Here is a 19,066-nt window from a genome sequence, read left to right as displayed (position 1 = left end):
TGTTGTGCAGTTTTCCATTAGTCCCATCCAGTGCCCCTTTCATCTCACACCTTGTAATTCCATCTCCTCTACCTTTGGTTGCTGCTTGGCATGGCTCAGTGTTCCTGAGTCTGTAGAAATCAGTCCCGCCCCGTCTCCCAGCTCTGTCACTGTGTCACTCTGTCCTCTCCTTTCCTCGTGGACTGGCTTCTCTGCCCCTTTGCAGGCCCAGTCACCAGTGATTGGGTGCCAGGTTCTGGGTTTCACTGTGTTGGGAGATGGTGCGGTTGTTCCTGTGTGTGTTCGTGTGCTTTATTCTGGGATATAGTTTGATCCTTTCAGGTTTTGCCCTTAAGCTTTGTTGGTCGGGACCAGAGAGCATTTCCCCAGCTCCACTTTGCCCTGACCTGCAAGGGCTCTACCTGCTGCCTGTGGGTTAGGGCTTCCCTCTTGCTGGTAGGAACAAGTGCTGCTTACAGCCTCTGTCCCTATGGGTGGCCGTTTCCTGGCTTCGGTGGCTTCCTCACAGGCTTGCACTGACTGTCCCCTGCGAGGACTGAGGGCCCCTCTGTTCAAAGGTCTACTGCCTTCACTGCCTTGTCCACTCACTGTCTTCCAGTACCACCTCCTTCTCTCAGTCCTGCCAGGCCTCAGTTTCTTTCTGCATGGTGGCTGAAGTTCCTACCCAGAGGAGTGGGAGGGTGTTATGGAGCTTACCTGTGCCCTGCCTCTCACTGTCTGGTGTTCAGTGACTTGAAAACTATTGCTTAGTCACATAAACTTCCCAGTTGTTTTTAGTTTTCCACATGGGAGGGAGATCCAGACTCTGTGAGTGTCTTGTCTTGGCAGGGAGGTGTAAGTCTCCAGCTCCATTGTCTTTGAAAAGCTGCCTGGGTGCTCATGGGCCCCAGGCTGGGAGCCGGGTGGAGGTAAAGATTCAGGCCAAGGTGTGAATGTGTGTGTGTGTGTGCGCGCCCACGCGTGTTTAGCCATCCCACCTCAGGATAGCCTCTGAGGATGACATGGTGCCTCAGGAGATGTCGGTGCTCCAGCTCGAGATCCAAGGGCGTGTTCTGCTCTGCTTACCCTGTTAGGCTTGTCTGGAGGTTTGGAGAGACACCCATGACCTGGCTGATGCTTTCCAGTACACCTGCCCCATGGGTTGGGTTCTTCCTGCACTTCTGCCAAGTTCTGGTTCGCCCAGGGCTGGTGTGCAGCTGGGGGTTGGGGCTGCCACCCAGGATACGGCAGGTCCTATGTAGACACAGATTTGTACTTTAGTCTTTCCCTGGGACCAGGATGGAAGAGGTGGAGGACAGCAACAGAAATCATAGAGCTGAGCTGACTTGATTTAAAAAGGAGCCTGTGTCTTCACAGAGCAGGTTGTCAGTGGCTGAGAGCAGATGAACAAGACTCACTCTTGGGAGGGAGAGCAGTTACCCTGACCATACCCTACCCTACTTTATTTAGCCAGTCCCCTGCCAACAGAGAAACAAGACACTTTCTACATTTTGATTTTTTATATTACAAACAGTCCTGCTCAGTAACATCCTTATACATGGCATTGCACGTTTTCCCAGTTGTTTTCTTGGACTAAATTCCTAGACTTCATATTAAATAATAAGTGAATGAAAATGTTTCTGTTTCTCTCAAGAGATAAAGCCATCATTTTCTTTGCTTTTTAGGAGCCCTCTCTCTTTTATTTTTCTTCTGTGAGCCAGGAGCCCTGTAAAGAGACAAGGTCTCCCCTCAGAGGTCTGCATGGGGTGGCCAGTGGGAAGGGAGCCCCTGGGGAGGACACACACTACAGGCCTATGTGGGTCACGTCCTGGCTACTGTGGTGGTGCAGGGTGAGAGGGAAAGAGAAGCAAAAGTGCTTACTAGGGGCCGTGACACCTGGGGGGACACGGCATGATGGCAGGTCCGAGCCAGCCGGGACCTGGGGCATGGACTTGGGCAGGCCAGCACCAATCCTGGTTGTACTTGCCCATGGGGGCTCCTCCCTGAGCCAGCCACATGCTCCTTTGCCTCTTACAGCCCAAAGCTCTTGCTGGGTACGGGGATGGTGGGTCCTCTCCCCTCTGGTATTTTTATCTCTGTGCTCAGGCCCTGGACAGGTGGGCAGGGTCTCCTGACTAGGACACACATGGGGACCTGTTGGCTGATTCTGAGTGTTCTGGTTCACACTCCTGTCCCCTCACTTGTGCCAGGCTTGGGCTTCCACCTTCCCAGGCCTCCCCAGGCACAGGTGTCTCCCAGGATGAGTGAATCAGGATCAGGCAGGGGAAGGGCACTTCCCTGAGTCTCGGTTTCCATATCTGGAGGGAGACCTCAGACCCACCCTGGTTCTGGGGGCTTCCCTTCCTGGCCCCGAAGTGGGGCCAATCTGCTGATGGGGGCCACACTGGCAGAGATGGTGGCTGGGGCTTCCTATCCCTGCCTCTCCCCAGTTCCTCCAGCCCGTCCCTCTATCCCATCCCACCAGGGCTCGTCATTAGCCCCACTCCCAGCTCTTCTGTAACCTCACAGCCCTCGTGTAGCCCTTAGGTATCTTGCTCCTCCTGTGTCCCCCTCTTCCCCCACGTGTGTGGCCACAGGGTTGCCTCCAGGCTCCCTCTCAAGAGCATCTCATCTCCTGCAGGCATTTGGACAGGCCCACACGAACCATAAGAAGGTGGCTGCGGACGGCGAGAGCCGGGAGGAGAGTCTGATCCAGGAGTCAGCTTCCAAGGAGCAGTACTATGTGCGCAAGGTGCTGGAGCTGCAGACAGAGCTGAAGCAGCTGCGCAACGTGCTTGCCAACACGCAGTCAGAGAACGAGCGCCTGGCCTCAGTGGCCCAGGAGCTGAAGGAGGTAAGCAGCAGAACTAGGGTGGGCTGCTTGACTGGGTGGGTGGGAAAACAAGCCAGTGCTTCCTGGGGGCAAGGCCACCCACAAGTTGTTCCACTCCCAGCCCAGTTTTATGTGGTTCATGGTGGTCCAGGAAGGGCTGAGGGTGGCAGGATCCCAGCTCTGCCCTTGGGCTGATGTGAATCCTGGGTTCCTCATGTGAACAACAGAATTATAGTGTCCACCTGCCAGCTCATGACAACAAAATCAGAAGGGACCACCACAGATAGCTCCTGGGATCAGCTCGGCCCCTGACAGGGGCCTGGCCATGAGAGGCGTGGGCCGGTGGAGAGGGGAGAGCAGGCATCTAGTGCCCTCTGAGAGAGGTGGGAGGGTGGACCACCATTCGCAAGATGGGGTGGGACAGCATCAGGGGAGCAGCAGAAGTCTACATGAGCTGCAGTCCTGGCTGTGGCCTTGGGGGGGGTCCCTGGTTGTTAGAGCCCACAAGTTCTCATTAGGAGGGGCAAGAGGCCTTGTTCTGGGCTGTGGGAAGACCCACTCTCTGGCCTCTATTCTCCTGGGTTGGGGCGGGGGGGGAGCAGTGACAGGTGACCAGAACAGCAGATGGTTCTGAGCGGTGGGCAGCTCTGAGGTCGACACCTCAGATGTGAGGATGTATGACAGTCAAGGTCCCACAGGGCTGGGAGGGGACACTAGCAAGGTTTGGGGCAGAGCCCAGGATCTGGCAACAGTGGGGAGTAGTCACCCACCCTGGTTTGGGATTAGAGATCACCAAGGCTTGTGGGCCTGGGAGGAACTTGGCTGGATCCAGGGGGAGTGCATGATCTCATTTCCTCCCACAGGAGCATTCTAGTCAGGGTGGGGAGAAGGGGCCATCGGAGCTGTAGATTTGACCACCCAAGTTGGAGACTAGACTCTTTGCTGGCTAAGCACCCTTTTCCGGAAGAGCCAGTAGAGGTGCTCTGCCCAGCCCAGACTCATTCTGCTCCTTCCCCCTTCTAGAAGGGGGCAGTCAGGAGCGTGGTGGGGGACTTGCTGACTACTGGCTTTGGTGTCAGGAAATGAGCTCAGCCAGTCCCACACACTGCTATTAAAGAGCAGGTCTGGTTGGGCCAGGATTCCTGCTGTTCCTGTTAGTGCTTCAGGAGGAAGCCTTCCACTCCCCACCCCCATACATCCTCAGTTCATCTTTCTTCTGAGGCCCCACCTGTGCCCCTGATCACTGTAGGAGCTCTGTAGGATCACTGTGGAGCCATGCCAGGTTCTTGGTTGGAGTGGAGGCTCTCCATCACTGCCTACTCAGACTAGAGCCCTGGTCAGTGTCCCCATGATTGCTGGCTCTGTCTGTACTCCGCGCCCATCCCACTCAAGTTACTCTTCTGCTGGTCCTGGCCCTGCTGCTTCTGCCTGAGCTGCTCTGCTGAGCTCCTCCATGGCCGTCCCCCATCCTACAGGAGGCTTGCACCAAGGCTCAGGCCTGGCTGAGGAGCCTGGATCATGAGGACACAACACCAAGCACTGTCCCTGATAAGCACCAACCTGTACCTGTCTTGGTGTGACCCAGCCGAGGAGGCTTTGCACAGTCGCCATAGGAGATGCCCCTTCCACAGAAGGTCATTTCCCTCCTTGTGCCTGGTCCTGCTGCTGTCCATGTTCAGTGACTGATGGGCCAGCTGTGCTGTGCCCTCTGACCCCCACCCCCATCCCCATCCTTCCACCCTGCGATAACTGGCTTAGGGGTTCAATCCCCCATGCCCAACTCTCCAAGAGGAACTTGTGGCCTCCATCATGTGACACGTGTAGCAAACATGCTCAGCATGTGAGACAGTTCCAGCTACCCTATAACGTGTCCTCTCAGTGACGCTGTGGGCATCCAGTTACTTCCCTCATCTCACAAATTGGGAAGCCAAGGTGCAGAAGGTTTGGCTGCATGCCTAAAGTCAGTGGGTCCTGACCTCTGCACTGTGAATGGATGGGCCCTGTCGACTTCTGTCCTGGGACATGGCCTTGGGCCCCATTTTGCAGATGGAGAAGCAGAGGCCCAAGGAGCTGGGCATGGCCACAGCCGGCTGGAGGCAGAGTCAGGTCCTTGGCACATGCCAAGGCCTTCCACGGATTTGCCTTGGGAATGGAGGAGTGAGGGCGTCCTGGCGAAGCAGGACTGTGAGTTGTGGAGGGGTCAGCAGCATCTGCCCAGTGGGACCCCCCACTAGGAAGAATCTTTCTGTCCCATTGGACCCTGGCCTTGCTTTCCTGGTGGACTCTGCACATGTCAGGCCCTGCACAGGCCCAGGAGTAAGTGACAAAGATGTCCCAACAGAAGTCATGTCGGTTGTCATCTCCCCTGTCCTGGCTAGGAGCCAGGAAAAGGCTTATTTCCTGCTGTGGTGGCATCTGGGCCACCAGGAGCTGCTGGAAGAAAGCAAGGTGTTTGGCCACAAAGTGAGGTGGTGGGTGTTGGGTCAGGGGCAGCAGCCCCATGCTCCAGCGTGGAGTGGACAGGCTTGGACAGAAGGACACCTGGCTCCAGAGCCAGGGCATGGAGTTGTCACATGGGCAGACAACCCAGAGGTTGCTAATCATCCAAATTCCTCACTTACTAATTCTGCTTTCCACCCAGCCCTGGTATACAGCTCAGTCTGGTTTTCTACCGCTTTACAGCAAGGACAGCCTTTCCACTGTTTCTTATTCCCTCCTAAGGCCTTACTGGGAGCACTTCTAACTAACATTCGTACCTCTTCTAGTGTTATTTTGTGATGGTATATGCATTCCCTAAGGCAGCTGAAGATTTCTCTGTGACTCTTCTCTGAGCCTCACCAGAGTCACCTGAAACGATTACATTTCTACCAATAGTCTCAAGGCAGTCTGGCCTTTTCCTGTCCTCCTCAAAGCTCTTCCAGCTTCTGGCCATCCCCACCTCCACAGCCACTTCCACATATTCAGGTATTTGTTACAGCAATGTCTTTTTCCTGGTATTAAACCTATATTTGTATATTTGTTTTTTCGGGCCACCATAATAGATTGCCACAGACTACTGGCTTAAAACCACAGAATTTTATTCTCTAAGATTTTATGTATCTGAAATGAAGGTGCTGGCAGGACCGTGTTCCAGGTGGAGCCTCTCCAGCTTTTGGGTGCCGGCAACCCTCAGTGTTCCTTGTCTTGTGTTCACATTGCTCCGGTCTCTGCCTCTGTCTTCACCTTCTCCCTGTGCAGGCTCCACAGCTCTGACAGGGCTGGGGCATCCCTCCCACCTCCGCCCTGGCCTTACATGGGGCCACAGGCCTTTCCTGGGGCTTGGGCTATGGCCTCATGGCTAAACATCTTGTCCTTTCCTCTGAGGGAAAATACTGACCAGCTTTGGAGCGCTCCTGTGCAGGACAGTGCTCCCTCCCTATGCCTTAGTTCCAGCTGTGCCGTGATGGGGCTTCTGCAACATGGGGTACTGGCTGCTCTGCATTCCAGACTCCCAGACCTGACTTCAGTACAACACCCCTCCTCACTTACTCAGGGCCTCACTCAGCAGTAGCTGACACCAGTTGGCAATGTGTGTGCTGTGCGTGGGCGACTATACACGTGCCTCAGTGAACAAGACAGAGCCTAGAGCAGCACCTAGCACAGTTGGTACTCAGTAGTGAAGGAGTGGGTGATGCCCCTTGGGGTGGTCGAGCACCAAGTGCAGTGCCAGTATGGAGACAGCACCAGGGAAAGGTTTTCTGAGCCACACAGGGAGGCCACATGTTGTCCAGGTCTGTTTCTGTGAAAGGCAAATCCACAGACTGAAAGCAGATTGGTGGTTGCTAATTGGTGTGTGGTTTCTTTTTAGGGTGATGAAAATGTTCCAGAACAGGTAATGGTGCACAACTCTGAGTGAGCTATAACCACTGAATTGTACACTTTCAGTGGGTGAACTTCATGGTATATGAATCATATCTCAATAAAAAAAACAAAGACGATTCCTGTGCAGGAAGACTGTGCAAGGGTTCAGCTCAGCAGAGGTTTCTGGTGCAGCCTGGGCACATAGGTTCTGGGGTGCAGAGGGCTTCGGCCTAGGCAATCAGGCTGGCCCGTGGTCTTATCTCTTTCTGTCTTCTTTCTGTCCACCTCGGGACCACTTGTTTTATTGAGGGGAGTTGTTAAGTTTTAAATAGAGCCCATTTACATTGTTCGTGACCAGCAGCTGCCCCTGCCCGCTGCCCCTGTCTCACCATCTTACCTCCTGTGTCCTCCCACACTGAGAGTGGGCAGGTGGTCTCAGCAGGTGCATCAGGCCAGAGCGGGCTGAACCACAACAGGTGGGCAGCAACCAGCTTGCCTTACACAAGGTGGATGCAGCAAGCATGGTTCTTGTATAGCCATCATTGTGTTAGCGAGGACTCTACAGAGAAGCAGACCGATAGGGGTGTGTGTGTATAGAGAGAGAGATTTATTGTAGGGAATTGGCTCACTCAGTTGTGGGAGCTGGCAGATCCAAAATCTGCGGGTTGTGCCAGCTGGCTGGAGGCCCAGGGAAGAACTGATGTTACAGCTTGAGTCTGAAGGCTGTCTTTTTTTTTTCCTCAAGGCCTTCAACTGACTGGATAAGGCCCACCCACATTATGGCATGTGATCTGCTTTACTCAGTGGGTCTACTAATTTAAATGTTAATCCCATCTAAAAGATACCTGAATGGCGACATCTAGGCCGGTGTTTGACCAAATTTCTGGATGCCAGGACCTAGACGAGCTGACACTAAGATTAACCATAACAGTCAGTTGGGTGGTTAACAAGGGAGATGGCCAGAGTCGAGGTGTATGCAGAACTTCGTTAGGAAGCAAGTAAGTATATGTTTCTTCCCATTGCCACTCACACTGTTATTTTGTTTATTTTTGCCTAATAGGAGTTTTGCTTTCCGGGGGCCTTGCATTTCTCCAGTCAGTAACTTGGTGTCTGTTTTTTCTGGTGTTGGCTCTTGGGTACCTCCTTGGGTCACTTATTGAGAAGACTGCATCAGTCCATTTACTGGAGATTTTGGTAGTGAGCGTTTGTCAGGAGTGCTTGATACATATAATGACTCACTCCCCTCTCTGTTGCTTTCCTGAACTTTTTTTCTTATTGGTCCTATTTCATTTTACCAATCCAACATTGCTGTTCCGTGTGTACCTATATGGAATCTTAGTGTATGCACGGATGTGATCACAAGAAACCTCAGCGCCAGCAGAGAGGCCTGTGTGCCGGGTGAGGAGGACAAGGTGAGCTATGGGGCCCAGTGGGTGATGGCGCTTCTAGCCGAGGGTCCAGGCGGGGTGGTGTTGGCCTGGGGGGGTGTTAGATCTCTGCAGGCATGTGGGGGAAGCTGCTTGGATTGTTGGGAACAGGGATGTGGGGAGAGATGGAGAGTTTGTCTAGGGGATGATTCTGCCCCCGTGGCACACTGGCCATGTCTGGAGGCAGTTTCAGTGGTCACAACAGGGGTGGGGGCTGCATCCAGTAGGCAGGGCTCAGGTTGCTGCTAACCATCCTACAGTATACAAGATGGCCCCAGAATGTGGGCCAAGGGACCCAGGTCCTGGCACACGGTGCATAGTAGCAGCCAGTTGAGAATTCCCACCAGTCTTGATTGCACAGTTAATGACAGGTCTGCGCTGGCCTCTCTCCGTGCATGATATTTGAATCCTCAAGGCACCTCGGAGGCAGGAACTCTTTTTTTAACAACTTTATTGAGATAATTCATATCCCTTACAACTCACCCACTTAAAGTGTACAGTCCGTGGATTTTAGTATATTTACAGATTTATGCACCATCCCAAATCAATTCTAGAATATTACATCATTCCAAGAAGAAACCCCATTAGCAGCCACTCTCCATCCCATCTTCTCCCTGCCCCCCAGCGACCACCCATCTGCTTTCTATCTCTGTGGATTTGCCTATTCTGGACATTTCATGTAAGTGGAATCATACAATACAATACATGACCACTAACACCTCTTCTTTTACTCACGTTGTTTTCAAGATTTATTTGTGTTACAGCATGTTATCTCATCAGTTGGTGGACATTTGAGTTGTTTCCACCTTTGCTATTGTGAATAGTGTCTGAACATTTGTGCACAAGATTTTGGTGGACATGTGTTTTCCTTTCTCTCGAGTGCTTGCCGAGGAGGGGCATTGATGGGTCAGATGTTAACTCTGTGCTGAACTGTTCGAGTAGCTGCAGACTGTTTCCACAGCACTGCACCATTGTACATGCTACCAGCAGCATGTGACCGAGGAACTACTTTGAACCCCATTTTACAGATGAGGAAACCAAGGGTCAGAGCTGGCTGAGATCCTGCATTGTTCACTGCAATACCTCACAGCCCAGGGCCCCAGCTCCTCGCCAGGTGGCCACATCGGGCACCAGAGCAGGCCTGGGATTCCAAGTCCCAGCTATATGGCCACTATGGTGGGCCTGGCTGCACTGAGCTCCTTCTGCCCCAGGGGTGGTGAGACCAGCTAGGGCAGGCTGCTCACACCTGCCTTCCTCCTGGCAGATCAACCAAAATGTAGAGATTCAGCGTGGCCGCCTGCGGGATGACATCAAGGAGTACAAGTTCCGGGAGGCCCGCCTGCTGCAGGACTACTCGGAGTTGGAGGAGGAGAACATCAGTCTGCAAAAGCAGGTGTCTGTGCTCAGGCAGAACCAGGCAAGTATCTGGGCTGGGCAGGTGGGACAGGTAGGTTGGCTCTGGGCCACGGCCCTGGCTTAACCCTCACTTTCACTAGGCAACATTTTAAGTCACCTGACAAATTGGCAGTGTGGATGTGTTCTGATTTCCATGGCATCTCTGGTGATGAGCAAGTCTCATGCTTCTGCACTGTTCATACCACGTGCACGTGTGTCCCAGGTGTGGGCTGACCATTTCCTGTGTGCGCCTCATGCCTGTAACCCTCTAAGCATCTGTGTCTTCCCAGCTGTGCAGTCAGCACAATGGTGCTTCTTCCCCATTCCTCAGGCATAGAAGAGTGTTGACCTCTTTCACAGGTGGAGTTTGAGGGTCTCAAGCATGAGATCAAGCGTCTGGAGGAGGAGACCGAATATCTCAACAGCCAGCTGGAGGACGCCATTCGGCTCAAGGAGATCTCGGAGCGGCAGCTGGAGGAGGCGCTGGAGACGCTGAAGACAGAGCGGGAGCAGAAGAACAGTCTGCGCAAGGAGCTGTCGCACTACATGAGCATCAATGACTCCCTCTACACCAGCCACCTGCACGTCTCCCTGGATGGCCTTAAGCTCGGTGATGACGCCGAAGCCCTGGCCAATGGCTTTGAGCACGGTGGCCTGGCCAAGCTGCCGTTGGACAACAAGACCTCCACGCCCACCAAGGACGGCCTTGCTCCACCTTCCCCCAGCCTCGTTTCTGACCTCCTCAGTGAGCTCAACATCTCTGAGATCCAGAAGCTTAAGCAGCAGCTAATGCAGGTGAGCGGGTGGGTAGCCCCACCCCACCCAGGTCTTGTCACAGCCCCGGGCCTTGGGCCCACGTGCACCATTCCCACCTCCACTCCTGTCCCCCATGGTGTTGGCCAGACCTGCTCGTCACCAGGACAGCGCTTTCCTGACACTTTGTCAATGCTATGCACCTTCTTTTACTTACGTTTCTTTTACGTAGGTAATTCTGTATTGTTAACCTAAGTGGAATTGCAGCATTATAGGTGGAAGGTGCCCAGAGAATTAGGTTTCTGGTTACAAGTTTGGGCACCACCAGAGGTTTTCTTATGTCCCTCTGAGGTCCCTGTGTGTAGTTTCCCATGCTGTGTCCTGTAGACACGTCACGTCAGGGTTTCCTACCCCGACTGAACAGAATCCCAGGGTCTGCACCACAGCCCCTTGGTTCACTGCGTGTCTCTGAGGAGGGACTCACCAAGCCCCGCAAGCATCTGGGCAGGGGGAAGAGCCATCATAGCCCCACACATGACACCTCCACCCGAATTTATCACAGAGAGGCTAGCAGGGTGATGGTCATGGCATGGATAGGGTCACTCCTGGGACTGTCCAGGGGTCTTCTGAGCGCAAGTACTTCTGTGGGCTGTTGACGGGCCTTTTCTGTGCCTTCGCAGATGGAGCGGGAGAAGGTGGGCCTGCTGGCAACGCTGCAGGACACACAGAAGCAGCTGGAGCAGGCCCGAGGGGCCCTGTCGGAGCAGCACGAGGAGGTGAGCCGCCTCACAGAGAACCTGAGTGCTCTGCGGCGCCTGCAGGCCAGCAAGGAGCGGCGGACAGCCCTGGACAGTGAGAAGGAGCGAGACAGCCATGAGGATGGTGACTACTATGAGGTGGACATCAATGGGCCTGAGATCCTGGCCTGCAAGTACCGTGTGGCCCTGGCAGAGGCTGGTGAGCTTCGGGAGCAGCTGAAGGCGCTGCGCAGTGCACACGAGGCCAGCGAGGCCCAGCACACCGAGGAGAAGGGCCGGCATGAGGCCGAAAGCCAGGCGCTCACTGAGAAGGTCTCCCTGTTGGAGAAGGCCAGCCGCCAGGACCGCGAGCTCCTGTCCCGGCTGCAGATGGAGCTGAAGAAGGTGAGCGACGTCGCAGGCGAGACACAAGGCAGCCTGAGCGTGGCCCAGGACGAGCTGGTGACCTTCAGTGAGGAGCTGGCCAACCTCTACCACCACGTGTGCATGTGCAACAACGAGACGCCCACCCGTGTGGTGCTGGACTACTACCGAGAGGGCCCGGCTGGCGCCGGCAGCTGCAGCCCTGAGACCCGGGGGCGTCGCTCACCTGTCCTGCCCAAGGGGCCGCCTGCCGCAGAGGGTAGGGCCAGGGACAGCAGCCCCTCACCTGGCTCCTCACTGCCCTCGCCCCTGAGTGACCCACGCCGGGAGCCCATGAACATCTACAACCTGATCGCCATCATCCGTGACCAGATCAGGCACCTGCAGGCAGCTGTGGACCGCACCACAGAGCTGTCGCGGCAGCGCCTGGCCTCACAGGAGCTGGGCCCAGCTGCGGACAAGGACCGGGAGGCACTCATGGAGGAGATCCTGAAGCTGAAGTCGCTGCTCAGCACCAAGCGGGAGCAGATCACCACGCTGCGCACGGTGCTCAAGGCCAACAAGCAGGTGTGCATGGCGCTCGGGTCCATCAGGGGTGGGCACGTGGGCGGGGGGTTTCTCACCCTCCCTGGCCTCCTGTCCCGTGCTGTTCCTGCTACTTAAGGAAAGATGTGAGAAAACCTCACCTCAATGCTGTGGGGAGGGGCTGAGGGCTTTGAGAGGGCTGGCTGGGGCCTTGGTCTGTGGCACTGAGGCAGCAGACCCCTCCTGACGCCCCTCACCTGCCCGTCTTTTGCATCTCTGACCCCCTAGACAGCAGAGGTGGCCCTCGCCAACCTAAAGAGCAAGTACGAGAACGAGAAGGCCATGGTGACCGAGACCATGATGAAGCTGCGCAATGAGCTCAAGGCCCTCAAGGAGGACGCGGCCACCTTCTCCTCACTGCGTGCCATGTTCGCCACCAGGTAACGCTCACCGCTCCTTTCGCTGCTCAGCAGCCCAGGGGCCCAGTTTTGTCTCCACTTTATGCCTAAGATGAGAAAGTTGGAAGCAGAAAGCTGAAAGTGTGGGTCCTTATGGCCAGGCTGGAGGCATGAGCTTCGAAGGAGAAACAGGCAAGTGGGCAAGCCAGTGATAACAAATGAGTTTGCCCCCAGAACTTGGTGGGAAGTTCATGTATTTAGAAGGAAGGTTTCCCTCCCAGCAGGGGCGGGGTCCCAGTGCTGCCCCTCTGACCCTACCAGTTAGAGTTTGTGGGGGTGGTGGGCGGCATCTTTCTTTAGGCCAGTCCTGTGGTCAGGAAGCCGGGCAGGTGCAGAGCTGGAGGCTGCTTTTGGGGCCTGCTTCTGGGTGTTTCCCTATTCAGAGAGGCATGGTGCCATCTGCTGGCCAGTGTCAGTCAGGGTTGGGAGGCTGAGGCTCTGGGTTAAACAGTGTTGAAACTGAGCTCAGGGCCTACTTTGCCTTGTGCTAGGGTGCTGGGCACTCCCTGCATTTCAGCGATGTGGGAGGAGGGGGCAAAGACAAAGAAAGAAGCTTCCAGGCCTCTCTGGAAGCTTTCTTTCCTCCTGGGCAAAGTGCTTGGGAAAGCTCTCAGTTAGTCCTCAGCACATAGTATGTTGACCCTTGCTTCCTCAACTTGTTTTATTTAAAAGCCTGACTTCTCAGATGGTGCCAAGATTGCAAACCTCGGGGCAAGGGTTAAAACTTGCTGATGGTCCTTGGCCTTGGTGGATGGGGGTGTAGGGTGGGTGTGCCCACCATCCCCTTCACCCAGGCCGCACTCCCTCCCTCAGGGACAGACCCAGGATGGGCATTTCTCTCCCAGCTCCTTACCTAGTTGGGGAGCATGTGCCACAGCTCAGCAGATACTAAAATAGGGCTGTTTATGACATCCACATGTGCTTTTCCCAGGCTCTGGTTAGCCATTTGTTCTAGACTTACTAAGCACCTACTGTGTGCCTGGGCTATTCCGGGAGCAAGCCAATTCCTGCCCTCGGGTTTATCCCCACATCCTGAGAGCCAAGTGATATCACACCTCCAGCCCGCTGCCCCTGAGCCACCTGGAGGCCTTGAAGGGCAGCCACCACCTCCTTTAGTGAAAACTGGCTTCAGAGAGCCCCTCCCAGAGAAAGCTAAACCTCAGAGGGGCACATCCTCTTCGTTTCTAGCCCAGTGAGCAGATGGGGTCTGCTCACCTTCTGGAGCCCTCAGTACGGGAGCCATGATCACACACGCCGCTGGCTCTCCCAGGTCCTTCAGCCACGCTCTCGCCTCTTGCGTCCCCGCAGGTGTGACGAGTACATCACACAGTTGGATGAGATGCAGCGGCAGCTGGCAGCTGCTGAGGACGAGAAGAAGACACTCAACTCGCTGCTGCGCATGGCCATCCAGCAGAAGCTGGCGCTGACCCAGCGGCTGGAGCTGCTTGAGCTGGACCATGAGCAGACCCGGCGAAGCCGCGCCAAGGCCACCCCCAAGGCCAAGTCTGGTACCCCGAGCGTAAGTCACACCTGCGCCTGCGCTAGTGACAGGGCTGAGGGTGCTGGGCTTGCTGCCCAGGTGCTCTGTGGCGAGAAATATAACGTTTACTGCGATTAGGGCCGCAAGGGTACACGCTGCAGCTAACCTGCCGCCTATCACCTGTCCGCTTCACCTCAACTAACCTGGCAGCAGTGGGACCATGGTGCTAGGCTGGTCTTAACTGTGACTAATGCACAGAGGGAAGAATTTAGCAGAGGCAGCCTGCTTCTCCACCTGGACACTGCAAGCTTTGTGTCTGTTTCTCACCCCTCGGGACCACCCTTCACAGCAGCTGCTCTCTTGGAGGGGTGGTCAAGGTGGGGTTGGAGCCATGTGTCCTCACGAAAATGTGGCTTCCCAGGGCCCGCGTGCCATTGGCTCTCACTGGGAGGGGCAGAACTTGCATTGAAACTTGCATGTTCCCTGCATGTGTCTAATGCAGTTGTACTGCCCCGGCACCCAGAAACCAGTGTTAGAGGTTCCGGCCTGAATCCCAGGTGCGGCCTCGGAGGACACTCTGTGCTTGGTACAGATTACGGAGACAATTATTTTGTAGTTTGTGCGGCATCTCGTTACAGTTTATATTTGGGACAGAATTACAGAATTCCTTCCCCTAAACCCAGAGGAAGAGCAGCCCTGTGGCCCATGTCCTCCAGCCCAGGCGTACACGTGCTCAAGAGGCACAGGCACACCTAACCACACCCCAGACCAGAGCTCAGCAGCCTCAGCTTCTCTTTCTGAGATTTGTACACTTGTCTGGTGGCCTGCAAGGTGACAAACCGGCAGGCCAAAGGCTTGGGTTTTTTCTAATGGGAAAAACTTCCCAAGTGCCTGGCCAGACCTCTGTCCTCACAGGAAGCCCATCCTTTTGTACTTAGAGTGTCCCCAGCTTCCAGTTGGATTTTTTCACTCTCTGCCCATTATCAGGCCTTCCTCTCAGGGGGCTTCAGACTACAAGAAACAGGGCTGTGGAAACCCCCAACCTGAGCTTGAGTTACCAGCGGGCCAGGCTGAAATGAGGGACTGGGTCCCACACCTATTAACTGAAGCCCGGCCTGGTGTGGAAAGGGAACCTTGAATGGACCCAGGGCTAGTTTCAGGATTCACGGTAGGAGGAATATGGTTCTTGATCATCAGTGCAATTCCAGAGGTGGTGACAGGCAGGAAAGGCAGCCATAGTACTCCCCCATGCTCAGAAGCTGCACCCACACCAAGAGCTTTGGCAGCCGAACTTCTCTCAGTGTTTCTCTCCATGTCATCCTTGGGGCCCACCAGCCATGAAGGTGCAGTCTCCCTGAATAGCTCTTTGCCTCCTCTCTCTGGGGCCCAGAGGGGGAATTTTCATTGTCCCTGCACACAGGTATCTGCCCCCATTCCACTCTTTCCCTTAATTCCCAAGCATGTCTCAATTCCCACCAGATGCCAGGTGCTACCCAGACCAACTTGGATTTGGCAAACTGCGGAGTGAAGATACACAGGATGGACCATACCTGTCCCTTCTGTGTGCCTATACCCAGCTCCAGGCTGTTTTGCAGATGGGATGTCAGGTCTTGGATTGCCCTCCCACTTGAGAAGATGTCAGGCCATCTCCCCTCTGCAAGCAGGACTTCCAGGGGCATGGCTGCCTGCTGGCGCCGCATACTGCTTCTGCCTCCTTGCCAAGCCTGGCACACAGCTTCTCTCCATACTTGTAAAGTAAAGGGTCTTCATGAGGTACTCGGGGCCAGCGACGCCCCCTAACACATGCAGGTCTTCTCTGCTGCCAACTAACACACCCATGCCCTCACAGCTCGGTGAGAGCTTTAGTTGTCTGACGGGTGACCGGTTCTAACGTTGTCTTGTTTTCTCCCATTTTCAGCTGTAGAGTAGCTGCTGGGAGGACTCGGCCGCCGGCCCTGTCACACTGCAGCCCCCTCCCCTCCTCTCCCATGGGCCCACGCAGAGGAAGGAAGGGCAGCCTAAAAGTCCACTTAGAAACGTTTTTGGATATGCTACTGCAATTCTTTTCAAAATAGCATTCCCCAAGTTTTTAATGGCAGAGGAAATAAAAGCTTTAATGTTGAGAATGCCGGCAGCTGCTGCTTGGAAAGGCCTTTGTACAGGCGCTGAAGAACCTGCTTGGACAGCGACCACCAGGCTTGCTTAGGAACCCTCTAGAAACACTCACCACTGGGGTCTCCCTATTACAGATACTCCTTTTTTACCCAGTCCACCTGTGCACTTTTGATATTTTGATATTATATTTGCTTCCTTCATCCCTGGCGTAGAGATGGTCTCAGATGCCGTAGTCTGTCTCGTGGTCCTGTAGCTCCCAACGGTGTGTTGATCTGTTATCAGCACATGGCACAGGTGTGTCCTCCTAGCGTGTAGCTCTAGATTGTTTAGGTGGAGGCTTCAACTTGGTAAGGAGCCCGGCTAAATGTATCCATGCTGTGGTTCAGCAGCCTTTTAATTATACGGCATTGTGGTTCATGTTTGAAATTACAGATTTTAAATGCCATGTTCATTAAGAAATCCAGGGTATTCGGATTCTGGGGTTTTTCATATTGTATTATTATTATTCTTAGGAATAGTTCAATGTAACAAGAAGAAAACTTGACCTTTGCTCTGGTTAAACAGTAAAAGGCACTTGAAAACAAAAAGATAAATTATTGAATGAGTAGTATTACCTACAAATTCCAGAATTTTCTGGGTTTTAGGACATTGTGAAGCATGACTGATTAACAGAATTTTATACAACTGTACCAGTGAAATTCCAAATTGGAATTGTTTTGTTACTCCGGTTGTTGTGCCAAATTGTGGTACACTTAGAAAATTCTACAGTCGTCGATTTTTAGGGTGTTATATTTCAACGCCTTTTTGTTAGTAATCATTGCCAGTAGTGCCTTCATCAGTTTAGGGAGGTGTTCCAGCGTAGTTTATTCTCTAAAATGGACAGTGAAGAGCTAGTTGGGAATGTTGAAGGCCAGTGTGGACCAATCAGTGTGAACAGGTGCACACCTTCTAACCTGACCCTGGGCATCTTCATTGAGGGAAAGAAAACAGCAATTGTGCAAAATTCTGTTAGTCAGTGATTCTTTACTGTGCAGATCCTTGCAAATTCAGGGGCTGAGAAAACGAAAGTGAACACAAACCTTGAGTGTGCTTTGGGAACCAAATGGACTTCATGGGACAAGCTAAGCAAGCTATGTGAACAACACGCCACGTTTGTGAAGAGTGGGGCGGGTGGCAGGGGAGCCGGCACCGTCGGCCTCGTGCATTGGGGTGAGGGCTAGCCATAGTATTCTTTGCAAATGTGAGAGAGAGACATTATATATTCTCTTGCTTGGTGTAACTAATCACTGTTAATTTCAGGAAACAGAAGTCACTAAAGCTCCTTGGCAAACCAGATCTGTGTCCTGTCCTGATTTGCTGAGTGAGGTTGTGCAAGTGGTCAAATTGGTACTCAAGGAGGAGGAAGAAAAAGTGTCCTCTCTCCTCCAAAATACAGGACAAATTATAATAATATAAGTAGCAAGAATAGAAGAATTCTGTTTCCTGGAATAAGCATTTTTATTCCTAGTTGTAGGGACCCCTATTTTTACCTTCTCTTACAGTGTTGATTCATAAGAAATAATGTTACATTTACAAAAACTTCATCTGTACGGGGTATTTATTTGCAATGATGTCTGTGTACTGTATTTTTTCTGTGCATTACCTTAGTGTCAGAATGTCTTTATTTTAAGATCATATGCATGTTCTCCTGCCAAGGAACCTTTACACAGACCCAAACAAACAAAAATGCCTTCAGATTCTGAGAAAATGAGGCACAGCATGGAAAAGGAATAGGAAGGAGAAATCACTCACAACTTGGGACACAGACATATGGTGCAAATGTCTGTAAAGCCAGTGCACGTAGGAACAGTGGGCCTGGGTAAAGGGTCACGTTGGTAGGACCAGTAAATAAAGAATAATAAAAAGACAAAGCACAAAACTTGTTCTCTGTGGCTGCTCTGACCCCCTGCTCCAGATGACTGTGGGTCCAGCAATGCACTATAATTCCAGCACCTAAAACAAGAAAACCAGCCTATCGTTAACCCTGGTGGTGGAAACTGGAAGCAACCTGAAGCCCATCTCAGGAGGCGTGGGGGGAAGGGGAGACAGGGGGTGCCTCCCGTGACGGGCGTCAGGTGTCGTGAGCACCCAGCAGCGTGGCAGTGAGAGCACATTGCCTTTGCATTGTACTGACTAGGAAGCAAAGAGATTTGCATGACGAGGGATCCTTTGCCCTCCAAACTCTTGCTCTTTGTGCCCAGGAATGAATAGGTGCAGGCAACAAGAGTTACTTGTTTGTCAACACAAAACCATGTTCACCTGCAGGAATGTGTTCAAGGCACACCGAGCCCGTCCCAGTGATTGCTTGTGAGTGTGAGCATAGGGTACAAATCATGTCTGAGGGAATAGGAAGTCTTAGGGACAGTTTGCCACCTCTCCTTCTGATGGTCTCAGTCAGGCCTGAGTGATTTCACCCAAATCTCAGGGCTTCCCTTGGGGAGGCTGTCTGAGGTCAGGATCCTGCTACCCTGGCATCTCCCCTCCACCCGGAGTCTCCCTTGGCTTCATGGTCACTGAGAGGCCCCCTCCTTCTCACAATCCCCACCCATCCCACTTTAGTAGCATGGACCCATGTTCAGTTTGAACCTTTCTTTCCAAAGAGAATTGTTTTTGTAACTCAGGAGCTAGAAGGAGTCTTCTTTCTCTACTGTCCTGTCATCCCAACGGTTCCCTGGAAGAGGTTGGGAAGAGAGCCTGCGACAGATCTGGAGGAGACCCCCAGGAGGAGGGGCATTGGCAGTGAGCTGAGCAGGGCAGGCTCTTTTTCAGGTGGGGATACCACCTGGTCCTTGGCCCAGTCCTGCTTTTTGGGGTGTTTGATTTGCACAAGCGCATATGCTGAGGCCTTCCCTACCCCTCAGTGTGCTTCAGGTCCTTGAACATGTGCTTCTTCAGGAGTGGCAGGCTCCTGAGTGGGTGGGGTCCTGGGGAGCCTGTGGGAGGGGGCAGTTGGAGCTGAAAGGCTTTCCACTTGGTCTTCCTTTCCGAGAGGGAATGTCCCCATTCCTGCCACCTCCTCCATCTCCCTGCAGTGATTTTCACCCCCACACACCCAAGCAGGTTACCAGAGCTGGAAACAACAGCGCCAGCTTGGAGACACT

At 53.6% G+C, this 19,066-nt stretch overlaps 1 protein-coding gene across 2 annotated transcripts in view; it reads left to right on the top strand.

The window, feature by feature from the left end:
- The window catches only part of BICD2 (BICD cargo adaptor 2), a 53,416-nt gene extending 35,580 nt beyond the window's left edge, over positions 1-17,836 (top strand). Inside the window, exons 2-8 of one of the 2 annotated variants that reach the window (XM_029203392.1) lie at positions 2,621-2,833; positions 9,344-9,496; positions 9,835-10,269; positions 10,908-11,915; positions 12,162-12,313; positions 13,640-13,850; positions 15,730-17,836. In XM_029203392.1, coding sequence (XP_029059225.1) covers positions 2,621-2,833; positions 9,344-9,496; positions 9,835-10,269; positions 10,908-11,915; positions 12,162-12,313; positions 13,640-13,850; positions 15,730-15,735 — 2,178 coding nt within the window. In that variant the 3' untranslated portion in view covers positions 15,736-17,836. Of the gene's footprint in view, positions 1-2,620; positions 2,834-9,343; positions 9,497-9,834; positions 10,270-10,907; positions 11,916-12,161; positions 12,314-13,639 lie in introns of both variants that reach the window. The other variant, XM_029203391.1, reaches the window with a different exon arrangement.
- Positions 17,837-19,066: the final 1,230 nt, after the last annotated feature.

This window comes from Monodon monoceros, unplaced genomic scaffold (assembly GCF_005190385.1).
Source record: "Monodon monoceros isolate NGI ecotype Baffin Bay Population unplaced genomic scaffold, NGI_Narwhal_1 Super_Scaffold_5, whole genome shotgun sequence".
NCBI lineage: Eukaryota > Metazoa > Chordata > Mammalia > Artiodactyla > Monodontidae > Monodon > Monodon monoceros.
Note: the sequence above shows the minus strand (reverse complement) of the source record. Positions and strands in the feature narration are given on the sequence as shown.